This window comes from Strigops habroptila, chromosome 8 (assembly GCF_004027225.2).
Source record: "Strigops habroptila isolate Jane chromosome 8, bStrHab1.2.pri, whole genome shotgun sequence".
NCBI classification, from domain to species: Eukaryota; Metazoa; Chordata; class Aves; order Psittaciformes; family Psittacidae; genus Strigops; species Strigops habroptila.
In genome coordinates this window covers 63,271,510-63,290,491 of record NC_044284.2, presented here as the reverse complement: position 1 = coordinate 63,290,491, position 18,982 = coordinate 63,271,510, and the positions used below count along the sequence as shown (strand labels likewise).

The 18,982-nt window shown below is 50.1% G+C and overlaps 1 protein-coding gene across 4 annotated transcripts; it reads right to left on the bottom strand.

Moving 5' to 3' along the window:
* Positions 1–1,613: 1,613 nt before the first annotated feature.
* Positions 1,614–17,604, bottom strand: LHX8 (LIM homeobox 8). 4 transcript variants are annotated; one of them, XM_030494408.1, is made up of 9 exons: positions 17,271–17,604; positions 11,853–12,003; positions 11,496–11,654; positions 8,697–8,818; positions 7,029–7,249; positions 6,465–6,568; positions 4,185–4,280; positions 3,027–3,210; positions 1,614–2,217 (listed from the first exon to the last, which is right to left on the bottom strand). In XM_030494408.1, the coding sequence occupies exons 2-9, from the start codon at positions 11,931–11,933 to the stop codon at positions 2,141–2,143; spliced, it is 1,044 nt and encodes a 347-aa protein (XP_030350268.1). In that variant the 5' UTR covers positions 11,934–12,003; positions 17,271–17,604; the 3' UTR covers positions 1,614–2,140. The 4 variants fall into 4 exon arrangements, with proteins under 4 accessions (XP_030350268.1, XP_030350266.1, XP_030350263.1 ...); XM_030494406.1 differs by lacking the exon at positions 17,271–17,604 and adding an exon at positions 15,476–16,527; XM_030494403.1 differs by lacking the exon at positions 17,271–17,604 and adding an exon at positions 12,582–14,794.
* Between the last annotated feature and the right edge of the window lie 1,378 nt (positions 17,605–18,982).

Sequence of the window (18,982 nt, the reverse complement as noted above, 5' to 3'; positions counted from 1 at the left end):
CAGGTCCTCCGACAGAGCTTCCTATTTTCTACTCTATGCTTACAAATAGCTACTCAGTCGTTCATAGTAGCAAGTGAATTCTCCTGCTTCCTGTTTTCATAGGGAAACGGGAAAATTGCTCCCCATTTACCTTAATCCTGCACTGATTGTGGAACTGAACAGAAGAGGGTTTCCATAAATAAGCCCAGACTTACTTTGTTTCAGACAACTTGAAGCTGCTTAGTCCCTCAGAGTGAATAATCACTTTTCTTTAAAAGGGACTTGACATAAGGCAGGTTGCATTTTAAATTGCCAAGTTATGTTCAGATCTAAATCAGCATTATTTAGCATTTAAGTGGTAAAACTTCAGCAGTAATGTTGTCCTACTTGCATAACAGACCCAAAAAATGAACAAAAACCAGTCTGTCTGCTGATACACATGCAGTTTTGTATCCTGCAGCTGTATGGAGCTAGCTTAGGTACTGAAAACATTCTGGATCCAGCATCCCACACAGAGTATTGCACTAAGAACTTATGTACATTAGAATAAAATGTAAAGTCAGTCGAGTTCCACAACACCCTGTCTGTGCTGTTCTGTGAAACAACTGTGGCAGGATAATATCAGCCTAGACAAACCACTGTGTCGGTGCAAACAGATTGCTTTTGCTAACTCAGATTAGCTCAGACATCTGTGAGCAGCACTTGAAACAGTGCCAACATTTAAGTTATGGAACTTGAATAATTCAGAGCTTGAAGTTATGCTCTCAAAAGCCATCATCTTTCTATGGTGGCAGGGAGACTACTACCTTTTCCGCATTGAAATGGTTTGACCAGGACAGTTAAAAATTTCACAGAATAGAGTCACTAACTCATAGTTAGGAGAGCAAAATAGGACGTGGACACACACACCTTCAAAAAACGGTTTCCTTCTGATGCAAGTAAAGTTTAGGTGTGCAGATGTGATCTGCCAGTCTTAAATCCTTGAAGGAAACTAGTCTGTGAAGACAAAAATCAGTTGAATTGCCAGTATGCACTAGCCTTTGTCCTTCGAATCAGTGTATCAAAGCATGCTTTGCAAGTAAGTCTTAGCACATTAATATTTAAAACACAGTAGACTCTCGTGCACTTGGCTGAATTCCAGTCTGTTCATATGCAGTTTGACACAGGTCAGTTCAAATACTGAACTAGAATTTACTTTACAAATGCAGACTCTCTGCAAGCATTGCATATTACATACACAGGAGAAAAACACTGAAGAAAACAGAAGCTGAAATAGTAAAAATTCAAAACATTAAAGCAGACATGAGTTCAGGTTCTCCACTTGCTGACTTGAACCACAGTTAAATGTCCTATATACATCTATCCTATACATCCACCATTTCCCTTACCCTACAGCTGCACACCCGCAGCAGCAGCACTGTTTTCTGTATACTTACTTTAAAGATGTGTCTGTTTGGGGGTGTTTCAAGACCCATCTAAGCCCATTTAAAAAAAAAAAAAAAAAGAGGATTTTTAAAGTCCATTGAGACAGAAAATGCACCTAAAGCATACCAGGGACCTTCTCTTAAACCAGGAGATTCGAGTTCAGCACTTACAGAGGATCCTGGTGAAGCCATGGACACACAGCACCACTCTTGCTTGGCATGCTACAGCAGAAACTTTATTCAGTTCATTTGGAAAATATTTGCAACCAAAATTTATTTTTGTAAACTCACAGAAATAAGCTTTAACATAGAGGCTGTTACAACTCAAATACAGGTAATACTTTCAGCAATAACTTACAGATACGAACTAATGATAAACTACAATTTCACAGAGAATTGTAAACATTTTGCACAATTGTCAGTCCTTTCTTTTAGGCAAAGTGCTCTTTTGATGACAAATAAATTAACACACACATAACTAGAGTGGACTACTTCCAGACAATACAAAAAGGTGTTGAATAAGGCTTGTAAACAATGTAATAGTTATTTATGCAGAATCCATAAAAGTGTCTTGCAGGCTAAATATACTTACATACCTGGGCAGCAAAACTGATCTTGAAAATGCTTTAGATGTTAAATAAAAAGTTAACATTAATATCTTTCCAATGATATTTTTAATACTCAATAAATGACTTAAGGTTACACCCTTAATAGCTTATATCCCTGACAGAAAGGAGTTAGGTGTGACTTAGTGGCAGTTGTGTCATTGAGTGGGGTAGCAGAGGCTGGAGTCCAAGAGCTGTCGGAGAATGAGCTACAAAACCAGAAATATTTACTGGTCAGCTTCAGGGGAGGTACAAAAAGATCATGAGCAAGTAATTCTCATTGGGCAGAAACAGTCCTCTGGTCCCAAGCATGCAGCGTGCTCTCTCTGTCCCAGCCCAGCATCCACCCACAGCCCACCTTACTCCCCTGCTCTGGAGGGAAATAAGCTCAGGCCACACATGCAGCTCAGAGCCCAGTTCTCCCCAAACCTTTACAGTCCCTCCTAATCACAAACATGAGCCAAAGCTTTTGACTTGCTGGGCCATAAAGACACGCAATGACTGAAACATACTTTTGACCTCTGTGCTCCCCCCTCCCCATGTGTCACTGTGAGGGAAGCCAAATTTTTTGGTGAAGTTGCTGGATTGAGTGTACCTACAGTCCTTGGGGTAAGAGCCAGGGAGTGGGTGGTCTTAAAATTACCTATTATTAAAAACCTGGCATGGATGCTTAAAAGAAGTGTTTGGTTTCTTATTACTAATATTCATAGACTGGAGGAAACTCAAGAAGTGGTCTTCGCACCCAGGTCTTCATCTCTGCTCTTATAGTGAAGGGCCACTGCTCGAAGAGGCACACTTCTTAATGAGGTGTAGATAACAAGTAATAATAAGATACAGAATCATAGAACGATTTTGGTTGGAAGAGACCTTAAAGATCATCCGGTTCCAACCCCCTGCCATGGGCAGGGACATACTAGGAATTAAAAATCCTTTAAGTTTCCTTAATCAGTACCTGATAAACTGTTCTTGCTACAGTCAATAATGATTTCACTTGGGCATGTGAAGTTGTTGTACCTACCATCCATATAGCTGTGTAGAGCAGTTAGCATCGTCCCATCCTGGGGTACGTACGCAGAATACGCCATTTCTTCTAACATGGGTGGAGACAGCCTGGAGGGCTGAACTGCTGTGACGGGAGCAGTAGATGAATGATTGGGACTAACGTGTTTCTTATGGCGTGCTCTGCAATTTTGAAACCACACCTGAAAAGGGGGAAAAATTTACATAGTGTTGACAGATTGCATTCTGTTTCAACATTAGCATAATAAAACCACCAGAGTTCTAACTTCAGCTGAACTCTGTTAGTTAATCAGGTCTTTGACATAATACTGACAGTCCAAATGAAGAAGCATCCATTCAAAGCCTGCACAGTTTCTCAAACAAGTGTGGTCAAACCAGGGAAGCTCCAGCAGTGACCAGCACCCCCGAAGGGCAGGCACAGTGCAGGGCTGCATGAGGCATAGCTAGCATCGTCCCTCAGCATGGCTGACCATGCAGTGGCTTTTCACAGGATGCGCTTTCCTCTTCACATTGGAAAGTGTGCAGGATTCCTTTTTTTGCTGCCACATACCTTGTTTCTGGCAGCAAAACTGTCAGTCTTCCAGGCTAGAACGAGCCAAAGGGACTGCAAACTTATTTTTGTATAAGCATATAAATATATAATTTATATAATATAAAAATTCATATATATGATTAAAGAGCATGCATATAGTGTTTGCTGAGAGGCATTGTCAAGCAAAGATTCAAAGTTTGTCTTTCCCCCTGGTTTAGATGGCATGGGTATATATTTTAACTTTGCTTTCTAGGACAGGTCACTCGATACTCACTTGCTGCTGAGTGCCATTTTCTAAGACTGCAGCTCTGAAGAACAGACTATTAAAGTAAAAAATCTGTATTCAGAAGACCTTAGTGGTCTTCTTCACCATTTAGGCTGAGAAGTTTCTTCCTGGAAGATTATTAATCCTCTATGCAACATGCAAGAGGAACACAGGAAGTTTTCCAAATTCACATGTTTATTCTAGACCTATTCCTGATTAAGGATGTTGTCCAAAGTTATGTGAAAACTGCCAGATTAGGTCTTTTTCCATCTTAGAGTAACTACAGAGAGGAAGTTGTTATTAAGCATTTCCAAAGAATGAGTACCAGCCTTTGTCATTCAGTGTCTTAGCACAGTTACCTGTATAACACGCCTGCTCAAGCCTGTTCTTTCTGCCAGTTTCTGGAGTGTTTGTGCATCTGGATTGTTGTCCTGAGCAAACTGTGCTTGCATAACCTGAAACAGCAAGATAAGAGACGGCAGGTTTGCGTGCGCAGTCCTGAGAGCAGCATTAGGGACTGCTCTCAGACCAAGGTCCTACTCCTTGCGTGTAATCACTAGTCCCCGACAGTCCCAAATACATTAAGGAAGAAAAAAAAAAAAAAAAAAAATAGAAAATCTGCCCAACCCCTTATTATGCTCAACTGAGCTGCAGCCTTTACCGGTAATGGAGTAAATTCTGCGTGGCAGTAGTAAAACATGCAGGGGGTGCTCAGTGAGGGTGGCATTAAAAGGACTGAGAGAAAATTCACTGCAGAGCAATTTGAACATCCCTGATAATGTCTATAGCAGCAGACCACAGCACAAGGAAGGAAGGGATTTTGATTCACCTCTCTGAACTTGTCAGTCACTACCTGCATCTTGTGTTATACAAGCAACTTAACTCTCTTTCCAGCTGCACAGAGGGTGGACTTGGAAGTTGCTTGTGCCTCATTCACCTTTAACCAACCCAAGGAACACAGCGGCTCCCCCTTGCCTGCCCTGCACTATGTAGCTGCTCAGTTGCACTCATTTTTCACAGAAAGCTGCTGTCAACATTTGGCATTAGGATATGAATAATTTTCTTTTTTTTTGGCAGTAGATGTCACCTTGGCCTCACCCTGAACAGTTTCAGAGCCTGGGAGAGGTAACTTTGTTTAAGGAAATAAGGCCCCATGGGTTTCTGAAGGTTATCTTCAGCAGCTCAGTAAACGGTAGCTTCTCATTTCTGGATTTTGACTCTCAATAGCCTGCAAATTTTGCCTGGCTGCCTCTTTGAAGATTCTGACTACTTCTCTCCATTTAGAAACACCAAAACTATTTACTTCCCTACTGTTCCATACAAAGACATCAAAAAACATGGACATCCTTTGGTGCAAGTACTTCACGAGGTGTGTTACTGCCTGCTGCCACCCTGACAGTCACTTATCCTTCCGATGCTTCCCTTGCTGGTCTTATACGAGCATCAAGGTCAGGTACAGACAGATGCACTGAGCAGATAGCAAGTGTCATTAAATAACAAGAGGACTTGAGAACTCAAACACCTGATGAAGTAGGTCACAATCTATTTAAAAAACAGGAAAAGGCAGGGAACATGGAATTTTGATTGACTGCAAATGGGAAGAAGCTCTGAATATGGATCCTATGCTGATGACTTTGCCTATCTCCCCTTCAGCTACTGCTGGAAAAGAAAGTTCGCCTTTGCAGAAGTTCAAGCTTGATGTCCAGAACCCTTGCAGATTATTGCCAACACACTTGTTTGCAATAATTCTGTCTCCAGTCATGGCTGAAATAGCAAAGCAAGCTTTGAACAGCCACATGCCGTGTAATACAGCACTGCTGACATGCCTCACACCTCGACTTTAATTTTTCTCAAGTGCTTTCACCACAAACAGAAGGACAGGCAAACAAAACAGAGCTCAAACTGAGACAGTAGAAAACAAATGCTGTAGCAGCCACATGTGACCAGAAATTCAGATGTATTATAAGCTGAAAACAGGGATGTGTAGCTAGGATTAGGTAGAGACACAGCTTCCTTGCCACAGCAGGCTGAAACCTCTGAATCTGGTCTCACCAGTACCCGTCTTGTGGCGAGCTGGCTCTAGTCATGGTGGTTTTCCCTAGAAAGCTCATTTAAGTGAAGTGGTGATCCAGAGGGTGGAATAACTCATGTCTAAGGCAGCCCAGAGCTAACTCCTGCCAAGGGAGTGACAAGACAAGAAGCCTTGAAAGCAGAGCATTACAACAAAATCCAACCTTCCACCCTGTTAATGTCTTGAGGTCATACAGAGAACCCACCTTCGGTGTGGCTTTTCACATTATAGAATTCTAAAAATATTTTGTCTGTATTATACGTAGCCACGTAAATGCCTGATTAAATAGATTTCATCAAGCAATCAAAACAGAACCACCTTTTTGTTTCCACTCTGCAGAATTACTGGCTGCCCCTGGGGAAATAAAAATCTTGAAGAGTAACTATTTCATATTAAACTGCTGAAGCTAACAAACAATTCCAGAAACATGCTGTGTCTTGATAGTTTATGAAAGAGTTTAAAGCATGCAAGTTTTTTCTTCCCCCCCATATGCATCTGATTTCCTATTAGTTCAGCACCTATGTCCTGCAAAAACCTGAGCTATGCAAGCCTTCAGCACTGCCTCTACCTGGAGCTGATCTGCTGTGAAGCTGGTCCGAGCTCTTTTTGCTGGTTTTGGATGATTCACATCTTGTTCTGTTAGTAGTGCTCCTTCCACACTAATACCATTACCTGGAGTGTTAAAAGGAAAACACCACTGTCTGCTAAACGTTCAAAACAATGTTATTTGTGACTCAGACTGTTCTGCAATGACAGCACTTGGCCAGCTGAACTTCAGCTTTAAAAAAGCCATATTCTGTTCAGAGTTAAATTGGTCTGGCACCATTACCCATTACAGCCCAAATTACTCCCTTCCAAGTGAGGAAAGGAGTAGATCCAGCATGGTACTTTATCAGATAGATAAACTCTTGCTTTCTTTTCCTCAGGACAGAAAACAAGTTACACAATTAAAAAAAAAAAAAAAAAAGAAATTAAAACATCAAATAACTTGCACATTATTTTAATTCAAGAACCTGCGCTTCCAGCCTCAGAAAAGGCAGGTAATTACCTCTTCATAAGGAAGACGAAGTGAACCCCAACAGTTTAATTAAAACTAAACCACAAACAGTCCTTAACAAAAGCAGCATATTACCATTTTCGACTTCTCTTTTCAGGTTGTCCAACATGCAGTCGTAATGTACTCTGCACAGGACTTTCTCCTCGACCAAGGCGAACTCCTCTCCTGTAGAAAGCTGCCTCTTGCAGGAGAAGCAGGCAAAGCATGCCAAGTGGTAGACATTCCCTTTAGCCCTGCGGACCCAGTCGGTAGCGTGGATGTGCCTCCCGCAGCGGGAGCAGCGGGTCCCGTACCGCCTGGAAAACAGAGGCCAGCACAGTGTGAGGGCAAAGACACCGACTGCACGGGCAGGAGAGATGCTCTGGGAGGGCGACCAGGATGTGGCAGCACAGCTGAGACCCACAGCGGACAGGCTGGCCACGAGGATGGGGGACAGTGCAATTGTGTTCTTACCTGGGAAGCAAAAGTAAATCCATGACTTTTATCTGATTGCGTAAGGCAAGACCATACTGAACTGCAGAAGTTAATATTTTCATAAGCCAAAGAGGAAAATAGAATCATCATAAACTTCTACATGAATTTACAACTCTTCACCCTTCCTTTTATAATTTTATAATTGCTCTTTTAAAAGCTGTGAGTGGGAGATGGAAACAGCTGACACCGTGTTCAGAAGTCTCCCAATTATTCAAGTACATTTCACATTGCTCTAGTGGTAGTCTGAATTGTTATATTTAGCTACACCATCCCTCACTAATCATTCAGTCCCCTTCAGCAGAAGGGGGAAAAACCTGTGTCTTCATAGTTATTTCCTTAATTACCACCACATTATGATTTTAAAAGAAATTCAAATATCTGCAAGGATTTACATTACTACAGTAGAATATTTCACTTTGAAGAGGAAACTATCCACCAAGGGATGTTGATTTAGATAAGAATTTGTCCTTATGCATCTGCAAAGATTCTCTTTGCCTTTCCAGAGTTGGCAGCATTCAGCCTGCCTCCTCCTTCTCCTTCAGTGGCAAAACTGAACAGCTGAACACAATCCTTTCACCACACAGGTGAGTATCCCATAAACACTTTGACCTGTGGCAGTACCACCAATCACAACAAAATTAACAGCACTTTTTTTGCTTTCTGGACCGAAGATTTTTGTACTTCCAATGCAACACAAATAAGTACTATCCTTCCTTACAGGATTAGACCTTAATTGTGAAGAATGCCTCATGTTCCAAATCAAACAGATCACAAAGATACAACTGCTGAAAGCTCCTGTTAAAGATCATGGGATTTTATTCTGAGTTGGTTTTGTAGTTCCGTAGGATACCTTGAGCCTCATACCAGCAAAGTGCTAGTCGAGACAGAACATCATCTCAACTGTGCCTCATATTTTCTGTCAGCATTACCAAAGAATGATTCTTCACACATACAATACCTTTACAACTTACTATAACATGAACTCCTTTTCCCTGCCCCCTCATGCATACAGAAGTAGATGACTGTATAAATGCAGTAGCTGTGCATAACAGTGGAGGGGCAGAGGGGGAGACTTCATAGGCCATTGCATTAGACAGACTCGGTGTCTCCCAAGTCCCTCTGCAAGAGATGGCAGTTTAACTACCGAAAATAAACCTAGAAAATACAACCCAAAGAGCCTCAACATGTGTTTTAGTTGCAGCTAAAGCAAAAAAGTAATGAGCAAGTGTAATGTGTTACTGAGTAAAATGATATTCCTGTGCGAGATACCTGAAATAGTCGAGTTTGCAGAAGATATCTTTATCTTTGATGTAGCAGCTCGTGTGCCTTCCTAGGGACGTCCTGCAGACACTGCAGGAAAGGCAGCGCACGTGCCAGCAGAGGTCATTCACCTGAAAAACAGAACAATCCCTCTCCAGCTCGGTGCTGACAACCTTGGGTTTCAGCGTCACAGAACCTGGTTTTCCATCCGTACCAACAAGGCTGGGGAAAAAAAAAAAAAATCACATGTGCCCCGATTCACGGGACATTTCTCTTCAATGCAAAGCATTTTTCCCATAGCACAGCTTGTGCATTGAAGGGTAATTGATGTGATGGAGGTTTTCCGAATAAGCTTTCATGGTTTTGCAATTAAAAGTGCCAGATAAGAGAGCAAGAGATCCAAGTTCTGTGTAGGTATTTTGTGCCCAATGCTGTTCTCATAGCATTGGAGTAACAGAGCAAGTCTTGGCCTCACATGAGCTCAATAAGGCAGCAAACTTACATACTTTTATTTCCCAGCCTGTCAAAGCCCTGTGCAACGAAGAGTAAACTTTGCAGAGGGATGCGAAACTTTAAAATATGAGTATTGAAGGGGACTGTGTGTGTATGTGGGTAAGTCTGCCAAAGGGAAACACACCACAAGCCATGTCTTCATTTGCCACGTTTCTGTTAAAGCAAAGGGAGCAAACGAAGCCAGAGTCTCAAAATACCAGCAGATGCTTTAATAGCAAGTTCAACAGTTTTTTTACCATTGATATCTATGAAACTGGACAGAGCCCTGGGAAGCAGCATGAATCAGCAGACCTGAAAACTCACATTTAATTTTTTGGCAAATAAATTATGTGCATTTACTTTAATTTTTCCTTTTCTGTAAAGAGAACTCTTGGTTCTGCAGACGCTGTGCTTCACACATCAACTAAATAAATTATTTGAGAATCCGAGACTCCCAGTGACCACAGAAATTAAGTAACAACCCTCTGGATAATTCCATGCTGCAAATTCTCTAAACCAAACAATGACTAAGTTCAGATTTATTTTTTTTATTTTCTGAGCCAATTTCTCGTCTCACACCAAACAGCCCATATATTGCCTGGGGCAAAGCAACAGATTTGAGATAATCCAGGATGTGCCTTTCATCAGGCCCTGCCAGAAAAATCACAGCGAAAGCTCGGCATTGACTCCAGCACTCGCGCTGGAGTCGCCCATTTCGGTCACTCTCCAGGTTGTAACGTTATGTTTTGCAGTTGCCCAACGCTCTGCCTCTCTGGCAATATCTCCGCGTGTGCTGACAGATTTACACTGCAGTATAATGTGAAACTATTGACCACGGCTGTCACCAAACCCATCCTCCCAGAGAGGCTGCCCCGAGGATAACCCCGGGCAGCAGCACCGGCCAGGCCGACCCTGTTTCCCCATCCCCATGCGGCGGCTCCGACCGCAAGCCCGGAACCCCAGTGCAGCACAACACAACATCCAGGCACAGAGACCTCATCTCGCTGCCTCTCCTTCGAAGGCCGACACTATTCTGCAGAGCAGGACATCAGTTGTCCCCTCTGACATCGCCATCTGCATTCTCTCTAATTAATTTACCAAGTTGGAATTTGCACTCTGATGGTCAGCAGGAAACCACCAGCACAGCCTCCTTTCCCCCTCTGCCCATGCAGAAAGCAGTAACAGCTACTTCAGACTTCAGGCTAAATCGTTTAGAGGTCTTTTGCTCCAAGCAACATGTTCGCAGTTGCTCACTCAGGAGACAGCAACGATGGGTAAATGAGCTCCTGGCATGTCACAGGAGTGAACAGGGCTGGAACGGAGCTGGGGTGAGCCCCGCTGCACCCACTCCTTGCAGAGGCGGCTGGGATTGACCAAGAGGTACCAAGCAGGACCCCACACCTGCACCCACCCGGTTTTAAGTGAGCACCAACCTGCATAAGCCTTCCTTTGACCTCCTCACCCCAAGCAAATGGTCTAGTAACAACATTGGGATGTTTTCAACGGTGTTAACGACTTTCACTTTGCAGGATATACAACAGCTTTACTCAAGGCTGCACCTAATGGAACGAAGCGACTTCCAGCACTTTGTCTAATCTCACTTTTGAAAATGAGACGGCAAAAATCCAATCCAGGATAATTTTAATGGCTGTAGAACAGCAGGAAAATAATCCTCTGGCAGCTACACTAACATACTGTTTAAAGTCACATGGTTTTATTTCGTTTTAAATTATCTTAGTCCCGAAGATAATTTATCTTTTGCCAGCTAAGGCTGGCAAAACTACGCTGCAGTCACATAGCTTGCTTCCTTTTCACAGGTACTACTAAACCATCTTTTTACTTCCACGTTTCTCGAGAGTCACTTTGTTGCTCTGAGCTTCAGGACATCACAGTGTCGGGTTTATTTTAGCTAATACCAAACGGATCGCGCCGCCACCGCTTCACCGGGAGCGTTAAGACACGGCCGGGAAGCGATCCCTGCTCTGATCTACGGCTTTTCTCCTCACTCTCCCCTGGGGCACGTCAAGAAAACACAGTCCCAGTGCCAAAGAACGTTACCTGAGGGGTGAGCGGAGACCTGGCTCTGCCCCAAAGCCCAAATCCCGCAGGCAAACGTGCGACCGGGTTCGCCGCCAGACCCACTCATGCCGACGGACGCGCCGTTCCGGGCCGGGAGGGTAGTAAGCCCCGGCGGCTCGGACCGGGAGCGGGCAAATGTCCGCGGGGCTCCCGGGCCAGGCGGCGCCGTGCGAGCGGCCGGGCCGCCGGGTCACGTCCGTCGGAAGACGGTGGCGGAGCCGCCCGCTCCGCGCTTACCTTGAGCAGGTACTTGTCCACGATCTCCAGGCCACAGCTACTGCACACGCACTTGCTGGGGGCGCAGCCGGAGCCCGAGGCCATGGACTGCGGCGAGGAGGAGGGCGAGAGGGCGGCGGAGGAAGAGCAGGAGTCCTCGTCGGCCACTGCGGGGCTCGCCTGCGGGAAACCGAGTTCAGCACCCAGGCGAGGCGGGAGCCCCGCGCCGGTACCTGCGGGGCCCCGCCGGGAAGGGACACAGTGGGAACCGGCGCTTCTCCGCAGGGCCGGGGCCGCCGGAACCGACAAGCGACCGAAGCGGCTGCCGCCCCACCTCGGGCACCGACCCTGCTTTCGCCTCGCGCCGCCACCACGCACCTTCTCCGCGGGGCCTCCGAGCGCGGGCAGGTCCTTGTCCTCCAGCCTGCAGACGAACATCGGGTCACTCTTCCAATACATGGCACGGCCCTACAGCATACCAGCCCCGCGGCGGCTCCGGGACCCCACGCCCGGGCTCTGCTCTCAGCGCCTGCCGGAAAAAAGTTTTGTTTTCAAGGGGGAGGGCCCGGCGGCGCGGACCTGCCTGCTCTGGCCTCACCTCCTGCGCTGAACCCGCCTTCCGGCGCGGCGGGACCGCGCCGGGCTTCGGGCGGGGGGGGGGGCGGCGGCAACGAAAAAACCCAGAGGACCCCCTTAAGGCCCCCCCCGTTTGCGTTCATTCTCTGCCACTGCTCCCCCCAAACACAGACTCGCGTTACAGCGCTGTGCTAGTGGAGGACTCTAACCCGGCGGGAAGCAGAGTACGTGTTAACGGAAAAGGTTTTTCCATCATGTAAAGCTCTAAAGTCCGAGTTTCCTTGTAGCTTTAGATTCATACCTCCTAAACTTGCCACTCCTGCCCGCACCTCCCGGGTCCCGCCATAAAACCTCCCTCGTTACCCCAAACCGGGAGCACCTGAGCGGCGAGAGGCTAGGCTCACGCCCCAGGACCGCGGGTGTTGCTCGCCAACTCCCGCGCCCTCGGTCGCGCCGCGGACAGCGGATGCTGGCAGCTTCCGAAGCACGGAATAAGCCCATCGACGGTCCCGAGCTTAGCACATTACAAACCTTCCCCGCAGCCCCACTCAGCCCGAGCACCGCTGATGCTCTCGAGACATGTTGGGAGAACAAAGCAGCCGCAGCCTGTCGGGCGCAGGTGAGGCGAATAATGCGGTGTCTGCGTCTCGGCACGTATTTAACCAGCCAGGTGGCTTTAATTAAGCTTGTTGTGTTTTCATCTTCCCCCGTCTCTTTGTTTCAGCTCTGCCTGACGATCGATGGGAGATGTGTTGCAGAGCCCCAGCAAGCGGAGAGACTTGCCGCGCGCTAAGAGATGCGATAGCTTTGGTAAAGGGAATTCTGCCGCTGGGAAGCGGTGTGAAAGGAGAAGCCCCGTGTTCTTTCCCCCAAGAACTGTCTTTTCAAACCCCAGGACACGATCTCGCAAGACTGTAACTGAAAGAGTGGCGGTGCCGAGCCCGGGTAAATCCGGAATGTCCCCGTTTGTCCAGCACTAGAACCGATCTAATCCCTGCCAGAATTCCCCTTAAATTTAGCCCTAATGTCCCCAACAGCCGCCGCTACAGCGAGGCGAGCAGCGGTTTGGGGTTTTTGGTCGTGACGAGGCTCAGAGCAGTGTGACCGGCGCGGAGGGAAGCGGAGCTGCGGCCGAAGCACCGAGTGTCCCCGGGACCCCGCCGCTCCCGCGCTGGCCCGGAGGCGGCTTTTGGGCGTCTCCACGTCTTGTCCCTTCCCCTCTCCCTCGATGGCAGCGCGGCTGGAGCAGCCCCGTGGCGCGACGTCCCGCAGACCCCAGGCCCGCCCGCCCCGTTGGTCTGCGCCCCGAGGTAACCACCCCCCGGGACACTCTCTCCCGGCCCGGCACCGCGTCCAGCACGGAGCCCGCGGGACGGCCCCGGCACGACCGCCCGTCTGTGAGTACCGAGGTACGACACGGGAGTTACCGCTTGCCCCGTCGGCGGTTGGAAAACGAGCACACGGGGGGGAAGGTAGGAGGGAGTTCCGAAAGGGGCTGCCGGGGGGAGAACGGACCGGACCCGCCGCGGAGAGCCCGCAGTAAGCCCGGGGTGCGATGAGGCCGTTGCAGCTTCGAGTTTCTTGGTCGTCGGTTCTTTTTCTGCGCTGTCAACTCGAAGAGGGTGTCGGTGCGCGCTGCACGGCGGGGTGCGTGTTAGACTCCTGTAAGATATCTCCCCGTCGGTGTGCGAACACCTTCGGTTTCGAAAAGCGGGAGTCGACCCCGGCGGTCCGCGCGTCGCTCCCCACGGAGGCTGCGAGCGGGCAGCGGTAGCTCATAAGCGGTGCTGGAGGCCGGTCCGTGATGCTCACCCCTTCGGAGACCGGCTCTGAGGCGGGGTTAGTCCGGAGGGTGCACGGAGCTGGTCAGGCGGCAGAGCCCGGTCACTGCCGCGGCCCGGGGCAGTTTCACTAGAGGTGAGCGGTTTTGCTGAGCTTGTTGGAGAGAGGCGTTATTCCCGAAACGAGGTCAGAATAGCGATAGTACTTGCAGGGTGGACGTGGAAAGATGGGCTTGGTTATCCGGGCTCCGCCCGTGCGCGCTTTTACCATCTCTCTTTCCAACGTCCGGTCTGAATTTCGTCCTTTCACTTACACGCCCTCGATGTTTTAGTGAGTGTTCACAGCATCTTTTTTTTTGAGGACATGAAGACACTCAGGCTTTAGGGAGTTCCCGATTTCTGCGGTCTCTCCTCTCCCCGCGGCTCCCCGCGGCATTGGAGGAATGCGCGGCTCCGGTGCTGCTCCGGTCCCGCCACTCCTCGCCCCGCGGTTCTCGGCATAGAAAGACGGGAGGGAACGGGAAGCTGCCGGGGAGCAGGGAGACCCCGGCCCAGTTCTGTCGAGGCTGGGAGGGGAGAAAGGGACTCCCGCAGGACCCTCTGAGGGGGTAGAGGGGTGGGAGAGACGGTACACTGCTTCTGGTTGTGATTCCTCTCCCTCGCAAGTAATGTGAGGACGTGTGTGTGTATGTGTGTGGGAGTGCTAATAAGTTTGCACATAGGATAGACAAATATCTGACAGTAAGGCGCGGCACGAAGGAAAGAGTGAACGCGGACAGTGAGGGTTGTTTTAACGAGAGGGTGTTGGCTTGTGGAACGCTTCATCAGAGATCGCACCGCGAGTGCGTGCGGCCGGTGCTCCTCTCTGGAGCTTGCTCTAACGAAACTGGTCTCCCGTTAAAACACAATCTGCTGAGAAATTAAAAACGGCACCGTGGTGAGCACACGGAAACGAGTACTGGGCCGTGGTGAGCCGGGCCACGGTCCCCAGCTGGTCCCGTCGGGCACGGCCGTGGCTGCCGCTCCCAGCCCCGGGGGCTTCCCTCCGCCGTGCCCTGCCCCGTGAGCCTGCTCCGCGACGCGCCTGGCGCCGTGATCCTGGCGGGACAAGTCTTGGGCTTGCGGGTGGCGGGGCCCCGGAACCGGACCCTCACCCCCCCGCTGGTTCCCGGTGCCCGCCTCGCCTTCCCCAGCCTCACCTCCGGCTCCTGGGCCTTCGCGTCCCTCCGCGCTCCCGAGAGGGGCTGGGGCGAGGCGGGGGGGAGGGGAGGGGCTGCCCCGACCCTCTGCTTCCCTCTTGGGCAGCCGCGGGGCCAATAGCGGTCTGGCAGGAGCCGCGAAGCGAAGAGCAGAGTCCCGCAGTCGCTGCGGGACGGACCTCGGCTCCCCGCCCCTGGCTCAGCAGCTTCTCACGCGTACTGTGGTATTCGCACACCTGCCAGCATCCAGAGGTTTTCCAGCTGTGGACTGCAGCGTCCTGGCTCGGTGGGCTGCGGAAGGCGGGCGAGGAGATCCCGCCAGCGCTCTCTGTGAGTCCGCATCCGCACCGGCTCCAGGCGCTGGGAAAAGCGGCAGGGTGTGCGCTACTCCCGACTCCGAGATTCGGGGCTGGTTTAACGAGGAGTAAACGAACCCGTCTCTTACCAATTACTTGTTTTCCAGATCAGTGCAGCGCACTTTCCGTGGGCCAGGCTGTCTGCCGCCGGTTTAGGGGTCCGGGATCTCCCAAAGCTGCGCGCATGTGGCTTCTCTTGGTGGCTGTTCCAGTGAGGAGCTCCGTGTTGCTTAATTGTGAGTGACCGATCACTCAAAGGGAAAAATTTCTATTTCCTAACCGAATTCCCGAGCAGCCATTCCCGCACCACAATCCTCAAGCCAGAGCTTGAGGCGATTTGCCTTTTTCTTTTTCCTTTTGTTTTTCTCTTCCCTACAGGAAAACCCCCGCGGCCGGTGGGGGGCGGGGGGCAGAGAGCATGAAGGGGGTTAGTGGGATGCAGCCCTGCATCTTTTTTAGAGCACTGGCCCTTGCACTGCGGGAGAAAGTTCAGGAGTAATTTCGGCACCCCAGTGTGTAACTGCAATAATTTCGCATCATTTACTCAGATCCACTTATTTAGCCGCTCGGTCCCTGCAGTAGGAACAGACTATGTGGGTGAAGTCTGTGCGTGTTCGGGGTAAGCTGATGTGCTCCTGAGATCGCGGCGAACGCTTTACCTAGAAGTGGACTTTTTTAAGCGTCCGTGCTGGTTGTGTCTCGCCGTCATTCAGCCAGGAAAAGTGTTAGGGAAGGAGGAAATTAAAGCAGCGATCATATTATGTAAACCAGCATTTTACCCTTAACGTTCTGGAGGGCAAACCCAAAATGGAAACTATCGTGGGTTGTTTACAAATACAAAGCTACAAAGCTCGCTGCCTGTTTTCAGTTGTAAGGATGTCCTGTTCTCCGTGAGCACGGTAAAAGGGCCTGAAAGGTTCCCTTGAGCTATCGTATCTGCCCGCCTAATTCCTTTCACTTTTGTTTATGCGATGAATAAACACTGCTCTGGCAGGAGAGCGGGGCCGTTGGATGGAAACGTGTGTGCGGCGGGAGGAGGGGGCCCGACGGGGCCGCGGGCTCTCAGAGGGTTTTCAGCTCCTCCGGCCGCCCGACGGGGACCGGGACCCCGCTGAGGGGGAAGTACCGCGGGACCCACCACCTCCCCGGGCGGGCGAAGCAGCCGGGCGGCTCCCCACGGAGCGATATCTGCACCCCACCCGCAGGCTGCCCCGCTGCCCCAGTCCCGCTCCGCCGGCGCTGGGTGTCCTCGGCGGCCGGGCGCTCCGGCGCTTGCCGCGGCTCTCCTATCAGGACGCGGCGAGGGCCGAGAGGCCGGTCTGCGCCGGGACCCAGGGCGGGTGCTGTGGAATCCCTCAACTCTCCCGGGTCCCCGCGCGGAGCCTGCTTCGCGGTGTCCCGCTGCGGGTATGGCTGCGGTCCCGCCCCGGCGGGGGCGCGGTCACCGTGTCCGCGGTGCTGCGCGCACCATTCGCGCCGCACTGTCCGCCTGGCACCGGAAGCCGGCCCCGGGAGCGAATCGACGGGCGGCTCGGACATCCACCGCCGGGGACTGTGCTGGGGATCCCCCGCCGGCTCCGTTCCGACCGGCGGGGTCTCACACCGTTCCGACCGGTGGACGTCCGGCCCCTCGCCTCGCCGGTGATGCACCCCCGGAGGGAGTGGGGTCCGAGCTGTCAGCGGACCCGGGGCAAATGCAAATGACGGGCAGCAGACGCGGTCACTCCGGGGCGTGCCGCTGCTCCTCCGTTAGAATCGCACCTCCGAACGCCCAGCACGACCCTCCTGGGGCAGGCACAGGAAGTCACCTCTTCCGACGGATGCAAACTGCCCTCCACCCCCCAGCAGAGCAAATGCTTTTCAGAGAAAAATCATATTCACTACCTGGAGATCAGATCCCGCCTCTTTCCACCGCCCGAGGCCACGCTCTGGGTGCAGGATCTACTCCTCGGTCCTGTCTTCTCATACAGAAATCATGCACCGAGCCCACCACAGCCTTTGAATCGCACTTGCTTCTGCTTGAAATGTATTCAGGGGTTTTTAAGTGGCCGGGTTGTGGTGTTTCAACCTCAGGCACGTTCAGGGGACTTCTTAAGCAGTGCTGAGCTCAGTGAAAACTGGGAATCAAGGAGGTGTGCAATCTCTGGCACTTGAATACCTCTGTCTCCCTAAGCTCTAGTCACTGGTGAACGTTTTGGCTGTTACACAGAGATAGGGATGACTTTGGCTGACACTTCGCAGAGCATGTACAGTGAGTGCTTCATCACATGCTCAGCGGTGGGACGTTCTTTTGGTGTAGCAGAAAGAGGACTGTTCTTTGCGATGTGAATTAAAAGGCAGATTCAATCTGGTTTAAGATGTGATCTTCCAAACCCTTCCACAGCTGATGAATGACTTTGTGTGTTGATGCCATGTTCAGCATGTGTATTAAAATGATAATGTCTGTAAGACCCAGGCGTTCCCTGGCTGGAGATGTTTTGTTCACTAAATGGACGAGTTGGGGAAAGGAGCCCACTAGAAAAGGTGATTTGCTCATACCAGACCTGAAAACACCAGAAACAGATCTGCTACCCACAGGTTACAACTGTGGGTTGCATGTGCCTGCATGTAAAGCAAGACACAGTTTTGCGAGTGGTGTATACACAGTGCTACTGTAATCCTCTGAAATAAAATACATTCCTGTTGGAAGTGTAGGGGCTGCAGGTGTTCAATGCAGTGTTTTAAGTCGAAGTAAGGAATCATCTTCCTCTTTGTGTTTTTCGTTTTTACATTGATAAGGCTACATTAACTCTTGACTGACACTCATGGAACTGAATGGGGAAATTTTACCTGGTGCTAGAGTGATGCTGCTCTAGAGGAGGATGAAGTGCCCAGACGGCATGTGCTTCTGCCCAAGCATCTGATTTATTGAGATTGGTGCTTGAAAGCAGCCCAGTACATCTGGGCAGGTGACAAGGTGGGGGAAAATGTCAGTTTAACAGAGCTCACTTTGTCCACCTGCTTGTTCTGAGGAGCTTCCTGAGATTAACTCATCTCTTCCCATGTGAAAGCATTGGTCAGGGTTTAAAACTATCTGTGAGCACACTGTGGCATTAGGAAAAATAATCTAGTGGTATCTTGGCTGTAACTGTTGGGGATCCAGATCCAGTCCTATTGCTGATGTGGTCAGCAGCACCCCCGGCCGTTGTCTCTCTGCTTTTGAAGGACAGCAAGGCAGAGTTTCACTGAGCACAGTTCAAAAAGAGCTGGGCTGGTTCAGCCTGGAGAAGAGAAGGCTCCTTAAGGGGAGACCTTAGAGCACCTCCAGTGCCTAAAGGGGCTCCAGGAAACCTGGAGAGGGGCTTTGGACAAGGGCCTGTAGGGACAGGACAAGGGGAATGGCTTTAACCTGCCAGAGGGGAGACTGAGATGAGCTCTTAGGCAGAAGCTCTTCCCTGTGAGGGTGCTGAGGCGCTGGCACAGGGTGCCCAGAGAAGCTGTGGCTGCCCCATCCCTGGCAGTGTTCAAGGCCAGGTTGGACACAGGGGCTTGGAGCAACCTGCTCTAGTGGAAGGTGTCCCTGTCCATGGCAGTGGGGTGGGGCTGGATGAGCTTTA

Bases quoted from the DNA above. Each gene is read 5' to 3' on its own strand.
- LHX8 (XM_030494408.1), bottom strand. From the start codon at position 11,933: ATGTATTGGAAGAGTGACCCGATGTTCGTCTGCAGGCTGGAGGACAAG. The intron at 11,655-11,852 runs GTGCGTGGTGGC...GGTTTCCCGCAG, and splicing joins TCGGAGGCCCCGCGGAGAAG to GCGAGCCCCGCAGTGGCCGA. The intron at 6,569-7,028 runs GTAATATGCTGC...TTAACACTCCAG, and splicing joins GAAAAGAGAAGTCGAAAATG to GTAATGGTATTAGTGTGGAA.